Below are 27,270 nucleotides of genomic sequence, written 5' to 3'. Positions count from 1 at the left end.
AAATTAAAGAGGAAACAAACACAATACAATGCAGCTATAAATGAATAATTTGATGTTAGAACTGAAAGTAAATATTTTGGCAAAACCATTTATTACTGTCAGTTCTAGTTGATTTCATCTTGTAAAAGACAATAAAAAGAGGTCTATTAACTTCTTTCCATGACATTGCTGATGACCTGTAACATTCACATTCACCAAACAAGCCAACCTTGACATCAGTATGCGTCAATGTTATACAAGTTCATTGTAATCTGGTGAAGAAAAAAAAAAGGGCCACCTAGTTAGACTTAAAATTGAACACTTTAATTAATGCACCTGTTTACTCATCCAAACTAAATAGGCTGATTAAACCAAACACAAAAACTGTTGCAGGTGCTACAGGCTAGTAGCCCTTATTACTGAAAACACAAATATTATGTTAAACTTCAGGCCCCTTACACATTTTAAGTCACACATCAAAATATGACTTTAGGGGCTCATGAGAAATGCTTAGGTCCTGATTATACACGCTGACAAGAGAGTATACAGGGCATAACTAAATGACAAAGAGGCCTATAAACTGTGAAAATGCTTAAAACATCACATCCATAAAACATGAATCAAACTGATATTAAATTGAAGAAGGTAACTTTTAACACTCCGTTTTAAGATCATGAATACAAAAACTCACAAGTTTTCATATTTCCTGATTTTAGCTTGAAGTTAGAGTAGTTTATACAAGTTTGTCACTTTAATCAGTGGCAGCTACAAAATGTAATTTCTAATCAAAGTTAAATAAGATGCAAGCTGTAATCAGTTTATCCTAAAGCTTTAAGAGCCACTTACTGAGTGTCACTTCTTAATACTGATAGAAAAGGCCAAATCATCAACATTATTCACCAATCTTGCACTTTGAAACTTGAATATGGAGCATGATAATTTATGTGGGTGTACATTTCAAGTCATACATCAGCAATTAAACATCACAGATGACCTATTTATACCAAACAGGCCTGTGTACAAATTTGTTGATTTGTACCTTTTATTGCACACTAGAGAGCATTAAAGACTGGACCGTAATACATTTCCATGCAATTGGAAACCTGCAAAGGTACACTTCCATTTCTTTAGCCAATACTTTTGATTGGAAGACTGTATGATCAAGTTTGACATCAACACTGCCAGTTTACCCAAGCAAATCCGTTTAACCTTGAAGGCGTCATAAAGGCACAAAGAACATCTCTGCTAAGATTCTCAACATAACACTTCCACATTGTAACTGGTTTTATTTTCTGCCAATTGCAGGAATTGCCCTCTCAGTTGATCCATCACAGAATGAATTGAGCTCACTGTCTATTGGCACTCAAGAGACTCCATTGTTGTGGAAAAGGTCCATGAATCACACAATCACTTCCATTTTCCCAATGAAGCCATTTTTCCCCAAATCTAATATTTCTATCTACAAGCTTCACTGGAGCCCAGACACCACATAACCCCATTATGATCTGTGACACTATTTGAGAAAGCTTTCAGAACAGTCATGGGAGGATATGAGACGAGACCATACAGAAGATGTAATGTGTGAGCAGCAGTGAGAGGGAGTAACCGACTAAAAGTATAGTGACATTAATTACAGAATAATTTTTTAGCACTGTGACAGCAGCTTTAAAAATAATGTTACAGTGGTCAAAGCTACACTGCAGCTCAAAACTTTGGGGTCAGTGAGATGTTGTTGTTTTTTATTATTTTTTTGAAAGAAATTATTACTTTTATTCAGCAAGGATCCATTAAATTTAACAAACGTGACAGTAAATTAATTTAGTATGTTATAAAATATTTTGGTTTCAAATAAATGCTACAGCATCTTTTAAACTTTCTATTTATTAAAGAATCCTGTATAAAATCGATAGTAGTTTCCACAAATATATTAAACAGTAAAACTGCTACCAATATTGATACTAATAAGAAATATTTTCTGAGTACCAAATAAGCATATTAGAAGGATTTCCAAATGATTGTGTGACTGAAGACTAGAGTAATACCTGCTTAAAATTTTGCTTTGTTATCACAGAAGTAAATTGCAATTTAAACTATATTAAAATAGAAAACTACAGTATCTTACCAGCTCTAAACTTTTGAACAGTAATGTAAATCAAAGCAATACATCTCTGTTCCTTAAAAGTCCAGTTCTTTTGTGAATCAATTGATGTCTCACAAAACACTTAATTTCAGTTCAGTACAGCCATCCTAATTGAGACTGTTTTTGTGACGGACAAATACAAATACATCATCTTAAAAAATGCTGCTCCCTTTGGAGTTTTTTTAAAAGTAAGGTTTCAAAGGCTTTCCCAGCAAAGGGGAATTATGATGAGGAATGCAAATATCATTAAATAACAGAAAGAAAGAAAAAAGACCAATCAGTTGTAGTTAAAGGAAGACTAGACAGTCTGTTACATATTAGCTTTTCCTTTACACATGGCCCATGAGCCTCACAAAAACTAACAATGGTTAGACGCTGTCACACTTAACAATCTATTGCTCCTGACAAATTTCACTTTCCAACACAAGCTGCACACCTGGAATTCACTTTTTAGCCTGCGATGAAACAAATGTCGAATTCCTCACATGTAGCTAACATGAGAACTGTATAATTAGCATAACTCAAACCCTGAAGACGACCATAGGGATGCTTTACAGCCACTGAGAAAGCCTTGGTTTCTTGCCTTAATATTGTGGTTTGATCTTATCTGCCCTCAGTCAGTCCTGAATAACTCTAAACACTGCCAGATCTGATTTAATTTAGATGTTTCCGTTTTTTAAGAGAACTATAAATGAGGTTGATGAAAATATTATTTAAACATAATGTACAAGCAAACACATCTTCAAATCTAAAGCAGAATCTAACATACAAGAAAGCCTGGGGCTAGTTGGTTTACACACACACACACACACACACACACACACACATATATACATACATATATATATATATATATATATATATATATATATATATATATATATATATATATATCCAGTAAATATTTCTTAAGGTAGGTTTTTTTAAGGCAGTTTCTATATATAGCCATATACATAGTCTTGGATATATCTCTACTATTTATAAACTTGATGTTGCCCATACAGTCACAATGCATGGGGAAAGCAGTTACAATTGCAAGCATATATACATATTTATAAGCTTTGTCCCAAAAAATTTTCTGTGCTCCTTCAGATTGACTTTGATGGTGTCCTAAAACATTATGTCCACTCAGAGTTGTCAATACAACAAGCTGTCTGAAAGATAATGCCTTTTTTAGACACACTTTTAAGATAAAGAGCACTTGGCCCCAGCAAACACAGGAAACTCATGCAAGAGTCTACAACAGGCAAAAAGTTTTTGTTTATCATATGAAACCATCCGCAGTAGCTATTCATCATGACTCTGTTTGCTCATTGTGTATTTATATATGTTCATTTTCCTCACATGACAGTTTATTCTGTAACCGTGTTTCTAGATGTTTATCACAAAACCACACACATACCAACAGTATGCTCTCAGGATTTACTTGGCAGAGGATTGCAATCATGGATTCAGCCTGAACATATGGACTAACAATTCTGTTTAAAGTCACTCCTGCCAAAAATGTTAACCTGAAAGCAGCATTTACTGCGTCTCAGCACAAAGACATACTTATTAGAAGACAGATGGTACTATCCTCCAGCCACTGAGACGATGAACATTTATCTGTCCTCCACAGTGAAGAACAAACTCTGGAATGAGGGGGAAAAGTCATATGAATGGCATTTGTTGTCAAAAACAACTCAAGATCAAAGTGTTCGACTCCCACCCCTATATTCAATAAAAAAGAGCTCATCTTTCAATGTGAAAAACACTACAAAGTACAGAAGACTCTGGAGCATCTTTATTAAGTAAAACCAAATTAAACAAAACAGCTCATGGCATTTTCAACATACAGTACCTACTAACGAAACCAGAACTGATTCTGTTTAACTTGCATTGCTATTTAATAATAAATTAGACAGAAAGGGACCTCCCCCTGGCTTAAAATACATGCTTGCATGGAGGAATGTAATACACCCAGCTTACAGGTTAACAATTTGACCAACTGCATACTCTGATAAGAAACAGCATGCATTATTTGCAGAGGTTTTTCTCTACGTTTACTTGTACTTGACAAATACCAGTTCAAAGATACTCCACTGGAATGTAGGTTATGGAAGAATGTGGGTATTTTTATGGTGAATTTTTTTGACAATATTTAACAAGTTAATTCTCTAAATCATATCTCTCACCCATTCCTCCAACTGCTAAAAAAAGTTACGCTACTTTGTACCAAATGATCTTTAGCAGATCCATATTTGCATCATTGCAAAATTAAAAGTACTCAACAGATTAGGTTATGCTATTAAAGGTGCTGCACATATTCAGGGCTTCACACATTGGTTAAGAGTCATGATTCCCACATCTTCTGACCAATGAGTTTACAGGACATTTTCAGCCATTCTTGATTACTTGATAATTTTATGCAATAAAAAAGCTGGGTAACTGAAAGAAAGAAAAACTAATTCATTCATTCATTAATAAATAAGCTTATATAAAGAATATATTATAAAATAATTAATTATAATAATTTTAAATTATAGAGAGTCGCTTGTGCTTTGAAAAACAAACGTTATTTCATATATGTTTATTACATAAACATGCAAAGACTTGATTTAGTAGTGCCATGCAGTCATCCTACACATGTCCATGCAGTTTTGACAAGCGTGCAAAGTAAATGCATTAAAACACATTTCCCCAGAGGATTTGTGTACTTGCAACTGTTGAAGACCACACAACTCTTATGGACAAACAAAACCCCTTGTGAGGGCTAGTGAATGACAAACAGACAGACAGGTGATACTGGTTGAAAATGCATCTCTCTCCTTTTTTAAGAGCAAAAGAGATGGCATTCTAACCGGCCGTTACCTTTCTGGTTACTAACTGACAAGCACCGATACCCATCATGCTTCTCTTCAGGCAGAGAGTGGCACTCCACGGGGAGGCGGCCCTCATCCAGGAGCATCCAGCAACTGTCACGCAGGACCTCGCAGAAACTGCGACAGGGCAATGGGGGCAGCAGTCCAGGTGGGCCGCACCGAGGTGTCAAGAGCAGGCAGAAAAACCATTCCAAGCTATAATGGCAGTTTGACCGCAACAGCCATGCCCATTCGGTCAAAACCACCCGAACTTCCTTCACGCTGCTTTGATTTAGAAAATTTGGTACTGTGAAACTCTCCACTCCAATTCTGGTGCAAAATGGAAAATCAGAATCGACAGGCAAGCAGCGTGGGGATTCGATGGTCGTTGGCATGCTAGCTCCTAAAAACTCACTTTCAATGGTTAGTAGACTATCTGAAACAGAGTATTCAGTGGAATACAATGTTGTGTTACCATAATCATCATGCTCTGTAGAATTACGCCCATTTGGATCATTATAAGTGCTAACATTTTTATGAGAAACATCGATGCTTTCATCAAATCGACTCTCTGTTGGGTCACTGATGTGCTGAAGTCCATCCATCTGCAGTTTAAAATTTCCCACATGCAATCTAGCATCTTCACCAGCAATACCCAAAAATTTGGTTGACGTAACATAGCCATCCTGTCTTTCATGTCCAGATCCAGATCCGGATCCGGATCCGGAAGCAAATTCAGACCATGACCCACTTATAGATTCTGACTTAGCCCCCGACCCTGACCCGAACTCTGATTTCCTCTCAAAATGACCTCCATCAGAACTGACCTCTTTCAGGACCTCAGTTACGGAAGCACTTGTACCTGTTGTTCTGGGCGGTTCTGTCCTCGGTGGTGATGTGGGCCTTACGGTTGTCAGGTAAGCCGATGTCTGTGTGCCCTTTGCATTTTCTTTCGAGTCATCGAACCAGAACCAGCCATGCGTGTGGCGTATCCTCAAGCACACCAGAATAAAGAGGCACAGCCAAAACCTGAGCTTAGACATCACGTTCACTTCCAGTCACTCAGCAATTCAAACAAAATCCTGACATGCCCTCAATAGTAATCCACACCACACACACACACACAGACTCGTCCCTGGCTCACCGTAAAGTCACCACAACCAGCCCACAAGCCAGGCAGGAAAAGTTTAGAGGAGGAGTAACATATTTAAAAGAGAGCAGGGGGCTGGTTCATCATTGGCCGAGCTTGGGGCCTTTTCCTCCCCCGTAGCTCCATCTCCCCTTTGTCCTTGTGAAAGAGTGTCACTGATGACAGATATTTGTACCAAAAATGCCTGCAAGGAGTCCTTTTGTATACCCCGATTGTTTAAATGCCCTCACTGATGGAATTTAGAGTTGATTCAGCTTACTTTTACAGCCTTTAAAGGGGCAGAGAAATTCCACAGACCCCCTGTTACACAGAAACAAGCAGCTTAAATACTCAAAACATCTCTTAAAAGCAGAAATTTATGCTTTTAATCGGTTTGTCTTTAGCCCGAACCTCTGACGTTAATTCTAGTGGAAAAAATAATAATACTAAAGTTGCATTTTCTGAAGGAAATGCCATTGCTTGCCAGGCAGGTTTAGGTAGTTTATGAAATACTGCATCAGAGACACATCTCCAGAAATACAGTAACAACCAACAGCAGACAGACACACATCCATTTAAAAGGTTTATAAATATTAATAATCAGAAAGTCTGAGGAAAGTCAGTCTACTGTGCAATCACTGTAATTATGTATTTTTTTGAGTTAATCAATCCTACAAAACCCAAACTATGCTACCCTAGTTAGAACAACTTGCGATCCTTCTGATGATACTGTACAAAATGTATTCCCCATTTTGGGTACAGAGGTGTCATTAATCAATTCATAACTACATCCTTGAAGTTTAAACAGTAGCCAACTCAACTCTCCAGCTCAAAGCTGGAACAAGATGTCTAAAAACTTGCTTACCTCCGGTATATGGGCTGAAACCAGCCCTGTCCAGTCAATATAAATCTTGCTCCCCTGGCTAACTTGCAATTAGTTTTGCCCAAGCCCACCCCTTCCTCAGCTCTGTAACTGTGTCCTGGTTAAAGTGCAATCTAGAGCTTGTGCACTTGTTCAGACAAGCCTACGTGAGCAGGTTACAGAGACCCTCTCTTAATGCTACTGACACTCTATGAGCATTGTCAAACTAAGTTGATTTCTTCAGAAGAAACTTTCAAAAAATGCTCACATGCATCAATGGACGTTGTGCCTCCCTCGGAACACTGTAAAAAATTAATTTAAGTTAATTTAAGTTTTAAGTTTTAAACAAATTTCATTATTTTTATGTTCCTTGCAGTTTATTTACAATTTCCATTGTATATAAGGTATGAATATGCCACAGTAGATTAACATAATGCAGTATTCTAAATGAAACATGACAAAAAAAAAAATTCATTTGCTGTATCTTGTATTTAATAAGTCGTTTAAGTCAACTAAAATTACAGCATATATCACTTTAGTCAGATAAAAATTGATTACAATATGATGTCAGTAAGAAATATTGACAAAATGTGAGACAATTAACACAAAAATAAAAACAAAAGATATAAAAACAACAACTAATTAAATATGTAAAAATGAAATTAAACACTGGTCATGTCTTTATCTGAATTTTAATTAAAAGAAAAAAGAAATACTTTTTTTTTATTTTAGTAGTGTACAGTACTTTGGTTAAAAGTTGAGGCAAGTTATTAAAAAACACACACCTCACACCTCACCCCAGACTACCACTATAAGCCAAAAGATACAATGAAGCTTTGTGTGAACTTGTGGACAGAACACACAGAGCATTGGATTAAAGATGATTAGAAGACACACAGTTATTCTTTAGGATTTTGATGTAAACTGGATAAAAGCTGAAGCAAGGCATTTGGTTCAAAGAACACTCTTTAGAGCTCTCTATTAAACAATGAAAGGACACAATGAGCAATGCAGATATTCCAGAAACCTACAACATCTGCCAAAGCCATTGATGCACAATGAAGAAGTCAACCCTCACAACAATTCAACAAAATCACTGGGGCTGCCCACAGTTAGTGTGGGAATGACATTAACAAGCTGAGCAACAAAAGTGTGGACAGTCCCCCCCAGCCAAGAACACAGTGAATATACTAGCATGGACTCAACATAGCATTTAGACTTCAAGTGGACACTGCTGGACGAGTTCTGGAAATGGCACTGTTCCAAAACCTTGTGAGCTGCCTTGCTGTCTATTGTACTACCTTCTAAAGGTTACATTATTAAAATTTTGGTGAAGTTTTGTGCACAAAAATTTCCATTATCAATTGTCAATAGTGTAGCAATGCATGTAGCACAGCTTACACAAAAGTCCATTATAACCATGCAGCTTTCTGTTGGTCATTGTGGCAAATTCACGTAAGCAATCTTTAATCGACACACGAAAAAACCCTGATTGCACTCATTCCCGTTTCCCATTGAAATGACTTGATATTGTTCACAAAAAATGTTGAATAATGGTAACTGTGACTACAAGTACTACATTGGTAAAAATGTTAAAAAAATGACTGCGAGAGCTGTATGTTCTATAGCCTATAGTATGAATGTAAGTAGTATGAATAAATTCTGGACATACTACACCCAGATTGTTGGCTTTTTCATGTGTCCTACAGTACAACAGTTGTGTCCCTTCATTGTAATGGCCTCATGGGATAGTAAAGTTTCCATCTGATTCGCACTTCAGAAGCTCGCCGGAAGTACTAGGTACTTTTACCAACTGTAAACGGTTTGGCTACTTTTCACCTACTTTTAGTGCAGACCCATGTTTTAACAAAACTGACAAAAGAAAAGCTGAAATTAAAAAAAGAAATCAATATTAACCAACAAAAAATGTTTCATTAGAATCATTTAGCCAATTAAAAAAGAACAAGAAAAATCACCTACATGTAGGAAATGAATACAGTAAGCATGATTGGACTCCGTTACTTAGGCCACTAGTAATGTCCACAGTTCTTCTGGATTGAGTCTGTCTCAGTTCGTTCTGTTTCTTCATGTTATTTCATACAGACTGATGATGATGAGATCAGATCTCTGTGTGGACCACTGGCTGCTTTCAGACTCCTTGTGCAACCCGAAATTTCACTGTATTATTACATTTAATGGCAAAAATAATGTTTGGAAATGTAATCTGATATTTACTACTGACACACTACAGCAAAACATAGAAATAAATGACTTAAAATCATTTTTCGTTGGTGAAAATACTAGTTGCCCAAGACTTTTGCACAGTACTGTAGGTTTAATGGAAGCATGACTTCATTTTTTTTTTTTGTCTCTTTACACAGGACGTAAAGGTTAATGATCTGCAAACACAGCTTTTCCCCCACAAGGACACTGAAACACGAGCAGCTATGAGAACATGACATCGACAACACATGCTTCTTATTACCTTGAGTCAAAACATCACATATATCACCAAAACAGCTAACAATCGAGTAACTGGTCCTGCTGTTAGCCTTTACATAAGGGTTAATGCTAAACCTCATCATTCAGTGCCTACATGGCTGGGAATCTTAGTTTGCAATTGTCCTTGGTGACTCCCTCGCAGTCATGAACTTTCTCGGAGCATGTTCAGGGCCAACGTGTTCTCTGCCATCAGCCAAACATTTTTTTATTTATTTTTTTGTGGATGAAAGCTGCACTCATCAGGATATGATTTAACATGAATTGTAAAAGATACAGCAGCTTTTACTCTTTGCTGGTACAGAAATAAAAAGGTGCTTTTTCTTTTGGGGAGTACCTGGTTTTTAATGACTGAGAAATTTTTGGGTGCCACTGCCAAAGGACTGTAATGAGTGGAAAGTTTACCATTTGCGCTTTGTTTTGGGCAAATCTTGTATTAATCCTACACCAGTACCACACATGTTACTCTGAGAAATTTGAGGTGCACGGGATATTAGAGATGCACGGCCAGAAAGGATGGGTGGCCAAAAACAACACCCACACCGGTATGCTTTCAATCACACTCCTCTGCAAACTCCTATGAGAAAACTGAGCTTTCCTGACACTTCCTGCCTTTCACAGATGAGAAATGTATCCTGGACATGTAGTGTCCTTGGGTGTGTTTGAATAAGAATATCTTCATTAATTCATTAATGTTTTCATTAATCCCTCATTTTTGGGATGGTTTTCATCAAAACAATATGGTCTCATGTGTAAATTAACAAATTAAAGCAATACTTGAAATAGATAAAAATGTTATGTTGTGCACTACCATTTAGAAGTTTGGGGGTCAGTATTTTATTTAAAGAAATTAATACTTGTATCCAGCAAAGTAAAAATAAAGGGATTACAGTGTTATAAAGACTTCTTTTTCAAATAAATGATGTTCTTATGAACTTATTTATCAAATAATTCAACAAAAAAATCTAATAAATAAATATATCATGGTTTTTATGAAAAAATATTAATCTGCACAAATATTTTGAAAATAACAAGAAATGTTTTTTTTTATAACCAAATCAGCATATTAGAATGATGAAGGATCATGAAGACTGGAGTAATGACTGCTGAAAATTGATTTGCCATATAAAATATATTCAGATAGAAAACAGTTATTTTAAATTGTAATATTTTACATTATTACTTTTTTACTGTATTTTTTTTTTATAAAACCACTGTAAAGAATATATGTCACTCATATTGAAATGCATATCATAGTGAAAAATCTGTGTTCGAAGTCATACAACATATATACTTTGTGTGTGTGTGTGTGTGTGTGTGTGTGTGTGTGTGTGTGTGTGTGTATATATATATATATATATATATATATATATATATATATATAAATGACATAAGCTTGAGAAATAAAGTTTATAGGGTTGTAACAGCAATGAGGTGGGTTGGAAACCAGACAAATGAAAGGATTTTGTGAATTTAAGCAAGGCGTTCTTCATTTACAGGTGACAGGGAATTTGCAGAGTGCTTGTAATTAACTTGAGCACAGGGATAATAACAGCATCTCATCCTGTTTCCGCTGTCCACAGGATTTCTTTTTAAATGCAAAGAGACTCTGAACGCCTAACTCAGGCTGACATGCCAAAAGCAGAAGTTATGAGATGTGCAAACAAGGTGTCCTTGATCCACAAAAACACAGAAACAGATGTGACACAGGTTTACTGCATCAGTAAACAAGAGCATACAGAACAACAAAACTTGATTAAGAATGTTTTTCGGGTTTTCCCACTTCGACTAGCCAAACAGCATTGACACAGACACTCCTACAGGTTTTTTTAACTTAAGTCAGTTTAAAATTCTGTTCCTAATGAATCCCAAGGTCTCAAAGCCGAATATAATGTTTACACACTTTAGGAAGAAGAACCTACACAGCAAACCTTCTCAACATAATCTTATTTTAGTATGCGAGACCAGCAAAGAACAACAGAACGTTTTTAATAAAGGAAACCTTCTATGTAATATAAAAAAGACACAGGCTTAGAGCAGATTAAATTGAAAGACAAAATACAGATTAGATTCATCTAATTTCATTAAAAGTGGAATACCTAGTGATCACATGCTGCAATTCCACTCTTGACTTGAACTTCCAAACTGAGCTCATGTGACCCACTTAAACCTTAAATGATGCATCAGTCCTAAACGGACACCATATTGCACCACTTACAGAAGAATTTAAAAGGGTCACATCACCTGCTAGTCCCATCATTTCTGTGCCACTTTACATGTCCATTAAAACCTACATATTTTCAGAAACACAAGCTTAAAGAACAAACTACACCAAATGCTCAAACCACTTAATAACCACTAAATATTTCTTGTTTTGTGTCAATCAAATGACATGTGAATGCATTCTCAAAAGCTTCAGGATAGCACAGCAGTCAATGCGAGAATAATTGAGCAAGTAATCAGACCCCTGCCGAAAAGCCAGAAGATATCAAATCACCTCTCACAGTGTCCAGTGATCTTTCTATGCATTGTCACTTCCTCCGATCTGTCGTCACCTGTCAGGTCTCCCATCTATCCGCTGTTTCAGAGAACTATGCATCCAATATAACATTATACCATATAGCTAAATTAGTGAACCTGATATGTACTTAGGCTCACAAAAGCTGTCGACATTTCAACACAATCCTTTATGAAAGAGAGACAGTGGAATTCAACAGACCAAATTTAGACAATTTCTTCTTTAGATGCTTTTGAATATTATTAGATTAAGACTATTAAAAGCAAACTCTTCATTGTGTCATTCCAAACATGTATGGCATGTAATAGAAGTTATTAATATTTAATATTTGTATTTCTTATTGTTATTGTATTTCGGTAACACTTTATAATAACTGCACACCATTAATCATTAATTAAGCATTAGTAAACAGATAATTCATAATTTATAAAGCATTAATAGACAGTAATAAGCAGTTTATAAATACAGATATAAATGCTTTATTCTTGATTTAAAAGCATATCTATGATGTGTTTAATAATTGTATTTTCATACTTTATTCATGATCAATTTATCATTTATCAATGAAGTATAGCATTATTTACAAACCAGTTATTTAGGAGTTGCCAGTGATTCATAAGAGCCATAAGAAATGTAGTAAATTCACGTAGTTATAAAGCATTTAGTAGTGGTCACTTAACTATTTATGTGAGCTCATCTAAAGTGAAGACTAGTTATGCCTTGTAAAGCATTTATAAAGGATGTTTAAAGGCTCAATTATCTTCTAAACAAAAAACGGAAACAAACACAACACAGTGATACAGAACACATAAATATTAACAGCCTTTAAATCTCATTTGTAAAAGCTTTACAAGGCATAAATAGTCCTCACTTTAGATGAGCTCACAAAAATAGTTAACTAACAACTACATATGTTTTATAACTACCTGAATTAACCTTGAATTACAGTAGAAATACATGTTAATAACCCATTTATTAACACTATAAGTAACTATTACTATATGTCTGAATAAAAAGATTTATTGCACATTTAAATAATTTATTAATTATTTACTCACAATTTCTAAGTGATCTTATGAACCAATGACAACTCCTTAATAACTGGTGTGTAAATAATGCTATACTTAATTTAGAAATGATAAATTGATCATTAATAAAGTATGAAAAAACAATTATTAAACACATTATAGATATGCTGTTAAATCAGGTATAAAGCATTTATATCTGTATTTATAAACTGCTTGTAAATGTTTATTAATGCTTTATAAATGATTAATTAACTGTTTCCTAATGCTTAACTAATGATTAATAGCATGCAGTTATTATAAATTGTTACCGTTATTTCTTATGTATCTATTATTATTAGTGTTGGTACTCTGAATAACAACTTGTGTATCACGCCTCTTTTGTCAAATGATGACCATGGCTGTATCAGGTCATATGAGCATGAGAAAAAGATACGAGTATTTTCAGTTTTGGGAGAACTACCCTAAGGTAAACACACAAAGGAAGTGCAAAATGGATATAGTAGGCCATGCTACCCATTATCTACACACATTGAAAGATCTATGATGACCTGAGCTCTCTAAGGAGCATATGGCAGATCCATATGTGTTTTTACAGCTACAAGGCGTTGTCAACCCTGCACTTGGTCTCCATACAGAAAGGTCACCCTGAAAAAACAAACCTATAAGCCCCAGTGATGTTACAAGCAGCTTGCGCAATAAAAAATACCCTCAGTCTGAATTAACTGCAAACTAAAACACGTCAAAATTTGTTTTGTGTGCATGTACATGAAAAAAATGGGTTCACTGAAGAAGGCTTGCTGCCGAAATCTCTGACTATTGTTGGCTCGGTTGCAAAATTAAAAATAAATTGAAAGTGATTAGGAAGAATAAGCGGAACCCTTACTAGAATATGTTCATATACACAGTTTTGGTAGGATAAGTTAAATAAAAAAACATTAATTTGGGGGGTACAGGAGGATACCCCATCTCAAACTTCAAAGATTTTGTGACAATGACATGGAATGCATGGCATGCCTTCATGACACCAGCAGGCTTTTGTCTGGAGCTCTCCGGCTCTCTGTGGGTAGAGAAATCAGCAGGCGAGCCACAGGAGAGCATTTACATACTAAACACTGCTTCCTCGGGGAGGGCGCACTGGGCTGAATTTACCCAGGGGAACAGAAGACCATTTAAAAAAGTAATGAGTTTAGTTAAGGGGAATCTCCTGAGAGGAGGGTGGTCCTGACTTCATCCGATCTCCAGTGTCTCCAAAGAGTCACTCCTAATCAACGTCTCACAGAGTCATAGTATGTGTCAACCAGTTCTGTTCAACTGTGTTGATTCTCAAGGCATCTATAGTTAATTCTATACACTGGACATAGATAACACATAATGAAATTACTATATATATATATATATATATATATATATATATATATATATATATATAATGCAGCATTACAATATATTTTATAATATATAAAATAGAGTATTATATTTTATAATATATAAAATACATATATAAAATACAAATAGAAAGTAAAATATAAAATATATTTTGGTAATTAAGGGCAATTTTTTTCTGTGAAATCTTTTGACTTGAATGTAAAATAAACAAACAAATAAATAAATACATAGATACATACATATAATTTCTCTCCATCGCTGTGTTAGGTCTTTGGGACACTTTGGAAGAGAACCAGTAAATGGATTTAATCAGCAGTTAAACTCGTTCAACATAAATGTTCAACGCGAGGTACTTCTCTGGGCTGTGCTGTGTGTTATTTTATATTCCAAAACTGCACAGCTTTGACTGCTTTCTTGTAAATCTTTGGGGGTGACAGAGAAAGGGGGCCCAGTGAGGAGATAGGGGATCTGAAGAAAAACTTTTCTGTCCCTTCATACACCCCCCACCCATCCAGCACACTATAAAACTTCCAATCCTATAGCACGCTCCACTAAATCTGCCAGAAAACAACTGCTTGGAAAGCTAGACAATTCCCTTAACTTTTCAGCCTCATCTATGGACTTGCTGAAATCAAATCCTTACAGCTCCACCATGGGAAATAAAGGAGTAGAAATACAACACTGAACTCCAGGCCAGAAGTTCACGTAAAAACCAAGCGTCAAGGATTCAATAAATGAGAACAGACTTCCAATATAGACGCTAGAAGGTTTGCAGAATGAGGTCAGCCCATCAACAGTCTATTCTGGCCTGCAGGAGACTTCAAGGAGCATGTCTGGGCAGAAACCAGTGTGAGAGACGCTTGTTTCTCGGCTCTGAGCAGCTGAGAAGTCTCCCATTGAGGAATTGTATGGGTTAGGGTTGATGTTTGCAACGGAAAATATCTCTCAGGACTCTGTCAGTGACGTGTCACGGCCCAGCAGTGCAGATAAAGAGGGCCTCCACTTGACAAGTGTCTTTCAGACCTCATTCAAGACCTGCGCTCTGTGTAAACACAGGCAACAGAGACCCAGAGGGTCTTTATCCTGCTCAGACACGCGCTGCACTCGCTCTCATTCATTTCATCAAATTATCAAAACGTAACATCCCCTGGTGATCTTTCACAATGTCTGTACTAACAATGGACTTCAGATACTGCAGTCTATATCAGAGCAGACCAAATCTGAATGCAGCATGTTTTTTTATTATTGTACAAAATGATACAAAACAGAGCATTATTGCTAAATGCCAGAGCAAACTACTGCCAGAAAATGATCACATCACTACGTCTGGGCATTGTAAACATAATAGCATATCTTTTTTTTATTGCTGCATAATAATATAGTTTTAAAGATGCCCAAGAATGCTTTCCAACTGCCTAGAGGACACACTTCAGTAAACAAGACGTCAGTTTAGCATGAGTGGCTCCCCCTGCTGTACGATGAGAGCTTTACACAATGCAATCTTTATTTATATACTATTGTTCATTGTTTAATCATGTTCATTGATAACAGACAGTTTTCCTTGAAAAATTAAAAAATGCACATGAAGAAAGGAGCATACTGTACATAAAAGCTGTTCATTGTTTGTTCATGATACCAAATGTAGAGCTATACAAGATAATAATATTATAATGAAGACAATACTTATATTATACAATGATGTTAACCTACTTTCAAAAAAGTTTTTAATGATCTGACTTTCTGGGGGTTTTATTATGTTCCTCTGGTAGATAATAAAACACACACACACACACACACACACAAAACAGAAAGAAAATAGAAATAAATATAAAGAAATAAAGAAATTACTTCTCATTGACAAACAATATAAAGTGTGACATTAAATATTAGTCAGAAAAATATAAATGTAACATTCTATTGAATCTTATAATAAAGTATGTGTTTTTTATTGCATATAATTTTTGATGCATTAAGCTTTATAGCTCATATAGTATTATAATATGGAGCTCATATTCAACCATAAAACACACACAAACACACACACTCACACAGAGGTTTATTTTACTGAGAAAGGTTTAAACTGAGAAAAAAAATAGCAAAAAGTAAAACAAACTTCTTAAAATATTAATTACAACTTAAGTTGTGTAGTATCCTTTATTAAAAATAGATATACATTTCACAGAAAAGAGACGTGCAACAAGCACTAAAGGTGTACATACAGTATTTACAATTAAATTTAACCTAAAATGCCAATTTTTACTTGCTAAAAGTTATAAACTATCAATCTGTGCTCATCAAGCTTTTCAGCAAAATGTTAATCATGCTGTAATTTAGAGACCTTAGAAATGTGTGTATCAAAAAATGAAAGAATTTTCTAAAACACCTGAGCAAATGAATATCCATCATTGTGGTGTGACTATTGCACAGACTATTTGACTATTGTTTTACTCATATATTTTGAATTAAAAAATATACATATATTATCCTTCTCCACTAGAGGGAACTACAAACACTCACTGTATATTGAGCTAAAGTATATTTAACTTAACATTGCAAATATTTGTTTCAGAAAAAAAAAAAAATCACAGTTACATGCACCTTTACAGTGCAAAATCATTTTGCTTGACATGCTATAACTGTGTTGCACATTTAAATTGTGACAATATACACTCATTACTGCACTAACACAATCTGATCAAGCTTAAATGGGTTTGATGATGAGGAGAGATCGAGCATGTACAGCAAAAGCATAAAAAAAAAATCACCCCCTACGGCCAAAACACACCTGTTCAAACACGCAGGCAGACACACACACGCTCGGCTGTTAATAAGACTTGTCAGCATCTGATGCTGTGCTCTCCATAACACTGTAGTTCACACAATTCATACGTGAGGGTCAGGACTGGAAAAAAAGACAAATGCAGAGGGGCGTCCCTCATCTGCTACTTAAAGTGAAGGAGTGTTGATATTATTGCCTTTTATCTTGTGTATATCAACACGGGACCCATATAACATACAGTAAGCTTACAATAATGTGCTGATTGCCCATCACTTTACAGACTGGATCAGGTTTGGTAGTCTCACGTAGGCAGATTTGAGATTTTCAACATTTTTGGTGCATACATGTACATGCCATACGAGACATGTATACCACAAATACATGACATTTAACGTATGTTTGAGATACATAAGTAAATGAACATAAATACAAATATATATATATGTAATGTTTATATATATTTTAACAACAAATAATTACACCAAAATGGTACATTACGACTTGAATATTTCTGAACTCATGTATTAATGAAATAGATCTCATATTTAAATCATGTTTGGGATATATATGTAAATAAATGTAGAAAGATAGATAGATAGAAGATAGATAGTGTCATGGAAACCGCAAGCACATGTTGTCTATTACAATTGTTGGATGTGTTAGGTTTCTCTAATCTCTAAAAAAAGATTTGGCATTTTAATTAGCATAGCAACAATAAATCTGATTTCCCAGAACAGTGCTGGCTGAAAAGTGAAAATGCAGTTTTCTAAGGAGCCTCTAGGGTGCGCCGCTGAGTCTAGTGCCGGAGGGCCTCTTGGGGTGCTGAATGCAGCCTTCCCACACTGACCTCATTACAGAGGACATCTCAATCAAAGCACTATCATTAGCAGGGCTTAAGCTCGGTGCCGTGTTACAGTGTGTGTGTGTGTTTTTGTGTGTGTGTGCTTGAGTGGCGTGGTACGCGCAGAGACAGCAGAGGGGCCGCATTGCTGGACATGGGACCCGTCTGGCAGGAACAAGCATCGTCTGTGTCTTGTCAACAGCAGGGTTGGGCTAATTATTTACCTGTGCTGAGATTTCAGACCTGTGACACGGCCAAGTCAAGGACGAGGTGTGGCCGTCCCCGTCCGACCATCCTCTTAAGGTCATATTAACTCAGAGCGAAGGGTGAGGCTCAGATAAAGCAAACATGCCTGAGGAAAGGCTTTGTTGAAGCTGAAACTCACAGATGACTACTCGTCCTTCCTAAGTGAGCTCAAGCCAACACTTGCCGTCACAAGTGAACAACAATGGCACAGATTTCAAGTTTCAGATTGGAGTTCATCAGACCTCGTTCATATGCATTTGGGGGCTTTTACATAAAACACATTTTTATATTGAAAAATAGCTGTATGGAGTGCAACAAAATGTAGAATGCAATTTTAAAAGTAAGATTATTATTAACTTGAAACAGAAAAACAATGCTATGAGTATGCTGGCACTAGTCACTCACTACCATTAAAAATATTACAATTTTAAATAGATATATTTTTTATTCATATTCGTATATATAATACAAGTTATATTGTTACTTCAATAAAATATTATGTATGATTACCATTATTAATAATATGTATTACTAGTAATAATAATATTTATTACTATTATTGTTAATTCATATTTTAATTAGGCACTATTATTACGACTATTATAACAAAATTTAAGATGTGTATATAATATTTATTATTATATGCCCATTATGTTCAATAATTATTATTAATAATATTTATTTATATAATCATTAGTACCAATTTTTTTTAATAAATTTCTTATAGAAAAATAAGACAGAAACCACATAATTTACACAATATTTACTTAATTTGTTATTTAACCAAAAATGTATAAAGAAACTAAAAACTGCATGCATAAACTAAACAAAAATTGGTGTATAAACTATTTTCTCTCAGAAATTGCTTGTTAATTCCACAATTAAAAGGCTATCAACTGAATTATTACATTTTTAAGTAAAAAGATTTAAATACTGTTCTATTCTTGTAAAAAAGTATTCAATAATCTTTACTTGCAAAAATACTTTCTTACAGTGTAAAGTTTGTTGATAATCTCAAAATGGCCAAATACTTACTAATCTGTCTGAACAATATATCAGTTTATTAATATGATAAAAGAAAACAGAAGTTATGAGGTTAAACTCTAACTCTTGTGACCAAGCAGTGGAATCTGTCCTGCCCTCCTTCATTTACAACAATGTCTTCACTGACCTCCACACAGAAACCCACACCTGTCAGTCTTTAAAATGCCCATCAATCTGTTTCCTGAAAAGAGAGTCCTCTGCTGTCCTAAAGCTCTATTGAAAGCCACCAGGGGGATGGGGATGCTTGTAAACAACAGATGTTTGATGGGCAAGGTCTTTGAAAATCTGGATTTTTAAGTCAGAAGACAGAGAAACAGAATTTGGGAAGCCAGCAAAAATGGACAAATAATATTATGTAGCAACTTCCCACAAAGTCTATGAGTAATGGCCACTAACTAAAACAATACCCTAACACAGTGGTTTTCAACCTGTGGGTCGCAATCGTATTGCAGGTGGGCTGCCAATTACCATTTTAAATAATAATATTGTTAATATATGTAAAAATGTCTAAGTCATAACATAGTAACGCTAGCGCGCCTGAGGTTTCAGGGACAGGTCACAGGAGTCGCACTGTCTGGCACAGCATCACTGCTGAAAGTTGACGCGTCTTCATGGAAGATGCCAGCAAGTGCAGAGCGCAACTCGACCACAGCAGAGAAAATAAGGTAAAATTGTTGACCCGCGAGTTGTATGCAAGCTATTTAAGATACAGTTAGCATACCATTCGACCACTAGCAACATGAGGTCACATCTCAAAAATGTGCACCCAAATGAGCATGGCATAATGTGTGGAACTCCAGCTAAACAGTAACGTCTTGAAACTTAACGTTACTTTGCATCGCCCGCCGCAAGCTCTTTCTCTGCAACACGACAAGAGGCCATAACGGATAAAATAATTTTGTTGATTTATAAGTACATGAGACCGATCAGTATCGCGGATGGGGCATGCTTCGGGGAGTTCTGTCAAGAAATGGATCTGAGGTTTGATTATTTATCGTTTCATGTCAAGGAAAAGTTCCATGTTTACCACAGCACAGCTCGCTCGGAGCATTCAATGTCAGTTCTATATGCTGTAAAACTTCAATTAATAGTAATAATATTTGTTTCAATCACTGGATGAAGCCTGCTATATTTGAGACAACAGTCGCGACCTTAAATTGCTTGCACAAAAATGTTTTTTTTTCATTTAAACCATTATGCGCAGAGAACATGAGGGTGAGAGAGCGTGAGGTCTGCAGTCTTGGCCATTAGTTGATTTCCTTGTTTATGTGTAGGTAATACGTTGTCATGTATGTTTAAACTTAAATACAAGTAGTTATGTCTCTTTGTATTATTTTGGTCTGTTATTGACGTAATGCGCGTCATTGACAACATGCGCAACCAGATGTTCAAATAGTTCGAATATTGATGTATTTTTTAGAGGGAATATTCGAACGTCATTTTTGAGCAATTTTGACAGCCCTACTGACTGTCTACCCACTGCCGAGCTATGCCTGGATCAGGGGCCGGATACAAGAAAATCTTCTTAAAAAATTAATTAAGAAATTTCTTAAGATAAATTCCACTAAGTTTGTAAAAATGTTCTTAAGTGCAATTCTTGAACAATTCTTAATAAGTTCTAAAATATATTCTTAAGAACATCTTAATTTTTTCTTAAGAAGAAAATAACAGCCGTTATTTGAATGAATACATGACACACTGCTAAACTCACACTATTTTTGCGCTTCCTGTAGATTACCCTAATAATCATAATAAGCACGCACCATAGACTGTATATTTTTGACGCGACTTTGACTAGCACTCAGCTTCATGCTTTTAATGCGGCCTGTTTTTGAACAGATACTAAAAAACCTTGTCTCAAGCTACAGCGATATGTTTCATTCATTTATGTGCCGTGTTTTTGCGCTTTTATCTGAGTGAACACTTCCAGTATTTGAGTCCGCGCTTCTACAGCAAATGCATCCTGCGCATTCATATGCGCTGAATACAGCCAAATATTATGTATTTATGAGCTAAAATTAACAGCGTTCAATTAAAGCTCCCTGTCTGACTCATTTTAGAGTTGCTAATGAGTTTTGAAGTCAGCAAAAAGCAGCTTCACACACAGGCTAATCATGAGCGATCATGTTTACATTAACAGTCAACTTCAGAAAACTTGTGGACATCTATAATCCTCCTATGTATTATATGTAGCTGTTGTTGTAATGCTTAAATATAACAATTAATTTGAAATAACCCAATAAATTCCTTAAATAGTTATTATTATTGTTTGGGATTTAAGACCAGTCTGGGGCTGTCCTAAAATTAAAAAGATATTCACAATGATTTTTAAGAAGATTCTTTTCAAGAATTTGAATTTCTCAGGTTTACTTTTAAGAACAATCTTAAGGTAAAAAATAAAATAAAATAATATTCCTAAGATGAATTTTTGGGAATACAAAATATTCTTAACTTTTTTTTCTAAAGTAAAAAAAAAGAAGAAAACTGCAGTTTCTTCTTAAGATTGTTTTGTGAATCCAGCCCCTGGTTTTCCCGTTTTGTTGAGCGGTACCAGCCTGAGTTATTTTCTGTTCATTGCCAGTTCATTCAATAAAGACCGTTAACAATCTAGCTTCTGAGTACAGAGTAAGTTATTAACCCAACAATAACAGGATCAGTTAATTTTTTTGCAGTGGGCCGTGCAAACATATGTGTTTGGTTGTGTGGGCCGCGAGTTGAAACAGGTTGGGAACCACTTAAATAATGAAAAAAAGAACTCAAGCAAATAAATAAGGACAAATTTTGGAACAAACAAGTTATATAACTGAACATATTTCAGCAGTCTGCTGGGTCATTCATGCAGACAAAAGGTCACATAAGCAGTCAGTGTGACTCTTATGAGAAGGAAGTCGACCAGTGGCACATTTTCTCAATGTATATTGTAGCATGGCAACAGCTGCCATCATCACGTCATGGACAGTGAGGGAAAAAATAATGTAAACAGAAAAATAGAAATAATATCAAAATGCAACTAAAAATAAATAATTTTTGACTGAAAATACATCTGTAAATAAAAGCAATCAAGCAAAATTAGACAGATGCTGACATTGAAATGTTGTATGATATGCCATGTTATGAAAGCCTTGAAAAGCCAATTTTATTAAATCATATTAAATTTGAAGAAATGTGAAAGTTTTTATTAATACTTTAATTCAGCAAGGATAAATTAGAGGGGTCATATGATGCGATTTCAATTTTTCCTTTTTCTTTGGAGTGTTACAAGCTCTTGATGCATAAAGAAGATCTGTAAAGTTGCAAAAAGTCTCAAATCCAAAGAGATATTCTTTATCAAAGTTAAGACTTGTCCACACCCTCATAAAATGGCTCGTTTTAACCCGCCCCCACATGTCTACATCACGATGTGGGAAGATTTGCATAATGTTCCCCAAATTTTCACTCAAAGAAAGAAGGCGTAACTTTGATTCTTGCTGTTGTATTGTTGAGCAATGAAGAGTAGCGCTTGTTATTTGTTGTTTTTCTGATCACAAATGCAGACATGGTTTTATATTTACGTGGCGCGATATGCAACGCATAAAAACACAGTATAAGTCATTATAATCAGTAATTGTGTCCCCACTGGATGCAGCAAATGCAGATCAAAAGTGGCAAGACTTAAATTGTTACGAAATATATCTAATTCAAATAAATGTGGTAATTTGTATTCAAGATATTCAAGAAACTATCTTGAAAATATATATAAAGGTGATCTTTACACTAATTAATGTTATGCACAACAACTGTTTTCTACATTGATAATGTACCAAATTTGCGAATTTGATTTATGAAGGATCATTGAAAAATGTCAAAACAGAAAAACTGATTTTCCAAAACATAACTTTTTACTGTATTTTTGAACAAATAAATGCAGCTTTGTTGACCATTAGAAACTTTCAAAAACATAAAAAAAACATACCAACCCCAAACTTTTAAATGGTAGTATATTATTATTATTAATTTACCTTTGCACGAAAAAAAAACTTTAGTATTGCAATAGTACTGGTTATAGCACTTGATCTATTGTTACATCTTGATCCTGAAGCAAACTTGTCAAGAACTACTACTGTAGTGCACGTCTCATGCACATACACCTACTCACGTCAACCCTCTGTCACTCTCACCTCCTCCATGACGTGGATCACAGACGAAAGAGAGGAAACGGAGGTGGTGATTGGAAAGGATTATCATCTGGAGAAGAGGCCATAATGGGACACGAGCCACCCAACAACATCTGCACACATGCTTTAGTACAAGGAAACCTATAATAGCATCCTAATTCTGATCACTACTCTTTTCTTTGATGAAAAAACAACATCTGCGGCATTTATTGGAAGCCTCGTAATACTGACAGGATGTGTTTATTCTTCTGGGAATTTCATGGAATGGATATTTTTATCTGAAAATCATCTGTTGCCTTTGCGTTTACTTCCAGATAAGTAAAGGCTTTAAGAATGAATGTTCAAAAAAACATCTCAGGAGAAGGGTGATTCTCCAGATATCTCTGGGGTTGGGGAACAAAGCTCCTTCAAAGGACAGCCATCAGGGTGACGAAAAGGTGGAAAATGCTGTCTGCCAGAGGGAGAATAGCTGGGTCCTCCCTGCCCTCCCACCAAAATACTAGAGCAACTCACAGTGTGAGATCTTTTCAGACCCCAACGCACAGTTGGATAGAACATGTAGAAAGCATGGGGTCAACGATTTCCCTTCCCCCTTCTCACTTTTTTCCATTAAAGGACTAAAGCTTTCAAACACTGAATCAAACATGGTCATTGATAAGTAATGCCATAGTATTAGTTCAGTCATGGCAACTGTTGGAAAGATTGCAAAATCTTTATTAAATGTAAATAGAATGTGCATTTTTTTTTTTTTTTTCTTGGCAGACTAGATCTGCTGCAGCAAAACAAGTAGACTTGCTTTTGCTAAATGCACAGATCATAAAATTAAAAGGAAGCGTGCTGCTGCTGATATAGAAAGGAAGATGCCTACATAGAACATCTAGACAGGTGGTGCTGGGGAGGCGGAGGGCTAAGATGAGTAGGACACTGTCCTACTAAATAAAATAAAATAAAAAAAGTTTGGGGCTGGTAAGCTATTTTAGGTTTTGAAAAATCTCTTATACTCACCTAAGGCTGCACTTATTTGATCATAAATACAGTCATATCAAAACTGTTGTGAACTAATTCATGAACAGAAACTTCAAAAGAACTGCATTTATTTGAAATATAATTTTTTTGTAACATTATAAATGTCTTTAGGTCACTTTTGATCAACTTAATGCATACTTTCTGAATAAATGTATTAATTTCTTTCAAAAACATTCTGACGGACCCCAAAGTTTTGAATGGTAGTGTACATAAGAAAGAATGACAGACACATTTAGACCTCCCAATGTTCACAATGCCTTTGATTATAAGCCAAATGGTCAAATGTAGGAAGTTTCCATTCAATACCAGCATTTCCTTTTACCTTAAACTGTCAGTTCTTCTTTTAGCAGAATATTTGGGCATTTCAGTGAGTGCAAGAAGCTTTTAATCAAGTGGAATTGAGGCGGCCCAAGAGCAAGAACTTTGTCAATATTGCTCCATCACCTGTGCTGGTCCCACAGGACCCACATGTCTGCACGAGACTACAGCATGTAACCTTCATTTATCCAGACCCTCACTTTGTTAAAACTTAACAGCATGAAGTAAGGACATTATGCCAATCTACTCTTTCATGTCAAGCCATTTCCTTTGTCACTCAACAAACCCTTATTTAAATGTATTTAAATTTGGTTTAACAGCATCTCATGTGACATGACCTTGTCGTTTTGTTGTAAATTTACCCTCATAATTTGGGCGTATTTAACAGTACTGCTCAAATAATAATAAAAAAAAAATCTTTAGTGTCCTTGACTTTGTAACTACTTCAAATGCCAAAGGAAAGAAATGGTTAAATAAAAACCAAGGCATATAAATTTACCCTTGATCTTAAACTTTAAAGACAGGAAGAACGTTTTTTTTAACATGAAAAATTAAGGGAGCCGCTACTGATGTGTTAAGACATGACTTTACATATGCTGACACCAGCAGAATTGGCAAGAGTTAAAGTTTGGCTTGTCAGTTTATCAGACTGATTTTCCCCTTTGATTCACAAAAAAACAAGTCACTGTATTGTAGCCAGCTTAACTTTTGTCTGAATGAAAAAAAAAGAAAATGTTTTCACCAAAATATAGGTAGGTAGGATTAGGATATTATTGCTGAGGGGCAGATTAATGCATGTTTATTGTAGAAAATGCAATTTTATACCTCTAAAAGGCCTCTCATAACTCCCTACAGTCTATGTTATTGGGGTTAATGACAAAGACACAAGTCAGTGACTCAGGACTTAAAGAAATGAGTCAAAGCATCATGTATCAAACTCCTACACATGTTAATACAACCATGACTAAGGCCCACAACCATATTTATATTCCTGAGTGCAGCTTTCTATGCAGTTTAATAGTTCTTACCTTCCCATTTAATTTTCCAAAAAAGAATCTGTCTTGCTTATTTCCTTTTTGTGATCTATTAAGTATCACATAGGTATGTGCCTGCAAAGCTTCCACACCAGTGCTTGTGACCAGAGTTTTCATAGCGGGGGGCCACTGGGTCATTTCAATTGTGGACCACTGACCATCGAAGCCTAGTAATCCTCGAACAAGACTCAACAGTCATTCGGCTTGAACATCAAAAGACCCCCTGCTAGGGCAACATTCAAGAGCACTTTTCCACAGGCCTGTCTGTGAAACAGAGCCCTTATTGCACTTTTCTAATTTAACATGATAAAACAACTTAAATTTGTCTAGACTCTTCAACTTATTTAAAACTGAATTTTTCATAAAGCCCTACTGACTGAAATTACTGGGGCTTTGTATTAAAGAATGGATTTGGTGTTATAATGCAAGATAAAAAAAAATAGTTTGAGCTAAAGGTCTAGATTATTAAAAAGTGGGCCAAAACCTATTGAGCTGCATTATATGACGGTATATATATATAACGGTTCAATTATACGGTACAATTATGCTTGTTATCATAATCACATTATTAGAAGCATGATTAATGTACCTCTAAGCATTTTATGGTAAATATAAATCATAACTGCATGTACCTTTAGTACAGAAGGCAATCCCAAGATGCAATGTAAAATATTATTATTATTCATTAAAAAAGCCCTAATAATTATTTTTAACTACAATACACAATTTACAACAATAACAATAATAATAGGGACTTTTGCAATACCAAAAAAATAATACATACAAATTATTTTATACCTAAACGTTTTTTTAATTATTGAATCAAACATAATTAATAAAAAAACAATTCCTAAAATTATTAATAAAAAGTACTGATAAAAATGTTACATTAATGAATTAACTGAATATTCAATAGAAAACATGAATGAATGAATGAATGAATGGTCAATTTTACTCAATATTCATGTGCTGTATTTTCATATTTGGAAATTACATGCTAAACTCTTTATAAGTCAAATGAGAATCGAGTCATCTGTGTGCTTCTTTTGAGGAGATATGTTTCTGTGAGTTGCTGCTTTTAACACTGAGGGAACCCTGATGAAATGGTTTTTAAAGAAAATATTCTAGGAAATAGATTTAAAGTCATTACAATGTATTAAATAAGTAGGCAGTAGACAGCAAGGCTCATTAGGTGTTTGAAACAGAGCCACTAACAGAGCCAAGGCACTATGACAGTAGAGCCAGCTGTGCTTATCTAAAAAGACAAACAAAAAAAATACTGACAGGATGTCCTAAAATGTGAAGTGTAAATTGATATTTTGACAAAAAAAGGGGGATTAGCCAAACTCTCTGAACTTCAGCGGTCTGTTAGCCCACAGGCTGACTCACACTCCCTGGAGAAACAGCCTGAGTAAACCAACCTTCCCTCAGGACGCCAGCAATGCTT

The 27,270-nt window shown here is 35.3% G+C and overlaps 1 protein-coding gene across 7 annotated transcripts in view; it reads right to left on the bottom strand.

Moving 5' to 3' along the window:
* Positions 1-27,270, bottom strand: part of LOC127964824 (collagen alpha-1(XVIII) chain) — a 73,518-nt gene that overhangs the window by 26,518 nt on the left and 19,730 nt on the right. The window contains exon 1 of one of the 7 annotated variants that reach the window (XM_052565209.1): positions 5,822-6,139. The exons of 3 other annotated variants lie outside the window; for them this stretch is intronic. In XM_052565209.1, coding sequence (XP_052421169.1) covers positions 5,822-6,002 — 181 coding nt within the window. In that variant the 5' untranslated portion in view covers positions 6,003-6,139. Of the gene's footprint in view, positions 1-4,969; positions 6,140-27,270 lie in introns of those variants that run through there. 3 more of the 7 variants (XM_052565208.1, XM_052565204.1, XM_052565205.1) reach the window with 3 other exon arrangements.

The sequence above is a fragment of the Carassius gibelio genome, chromosome B9, assembly GCF_023724105.1.
Source record: "Carassius gibelio isolate Cgi1373 ecotype wild population from Czech Republic chromosome B9, carGib1.2-hapl.c, whole genome shotgun sequence".
Classification (NCBI taxonomy): Eukaryota; Metazoa; Chordata; class Actinopteri; order Cypriniformes; family Cyprinidae; genus Carassius; species Carassius gibelio.
The sequence above is the reverse complement of the archived record's forward strand: the minus strand, read 5'-3'. Positions and strand labels throughout refer to the sequence as shown.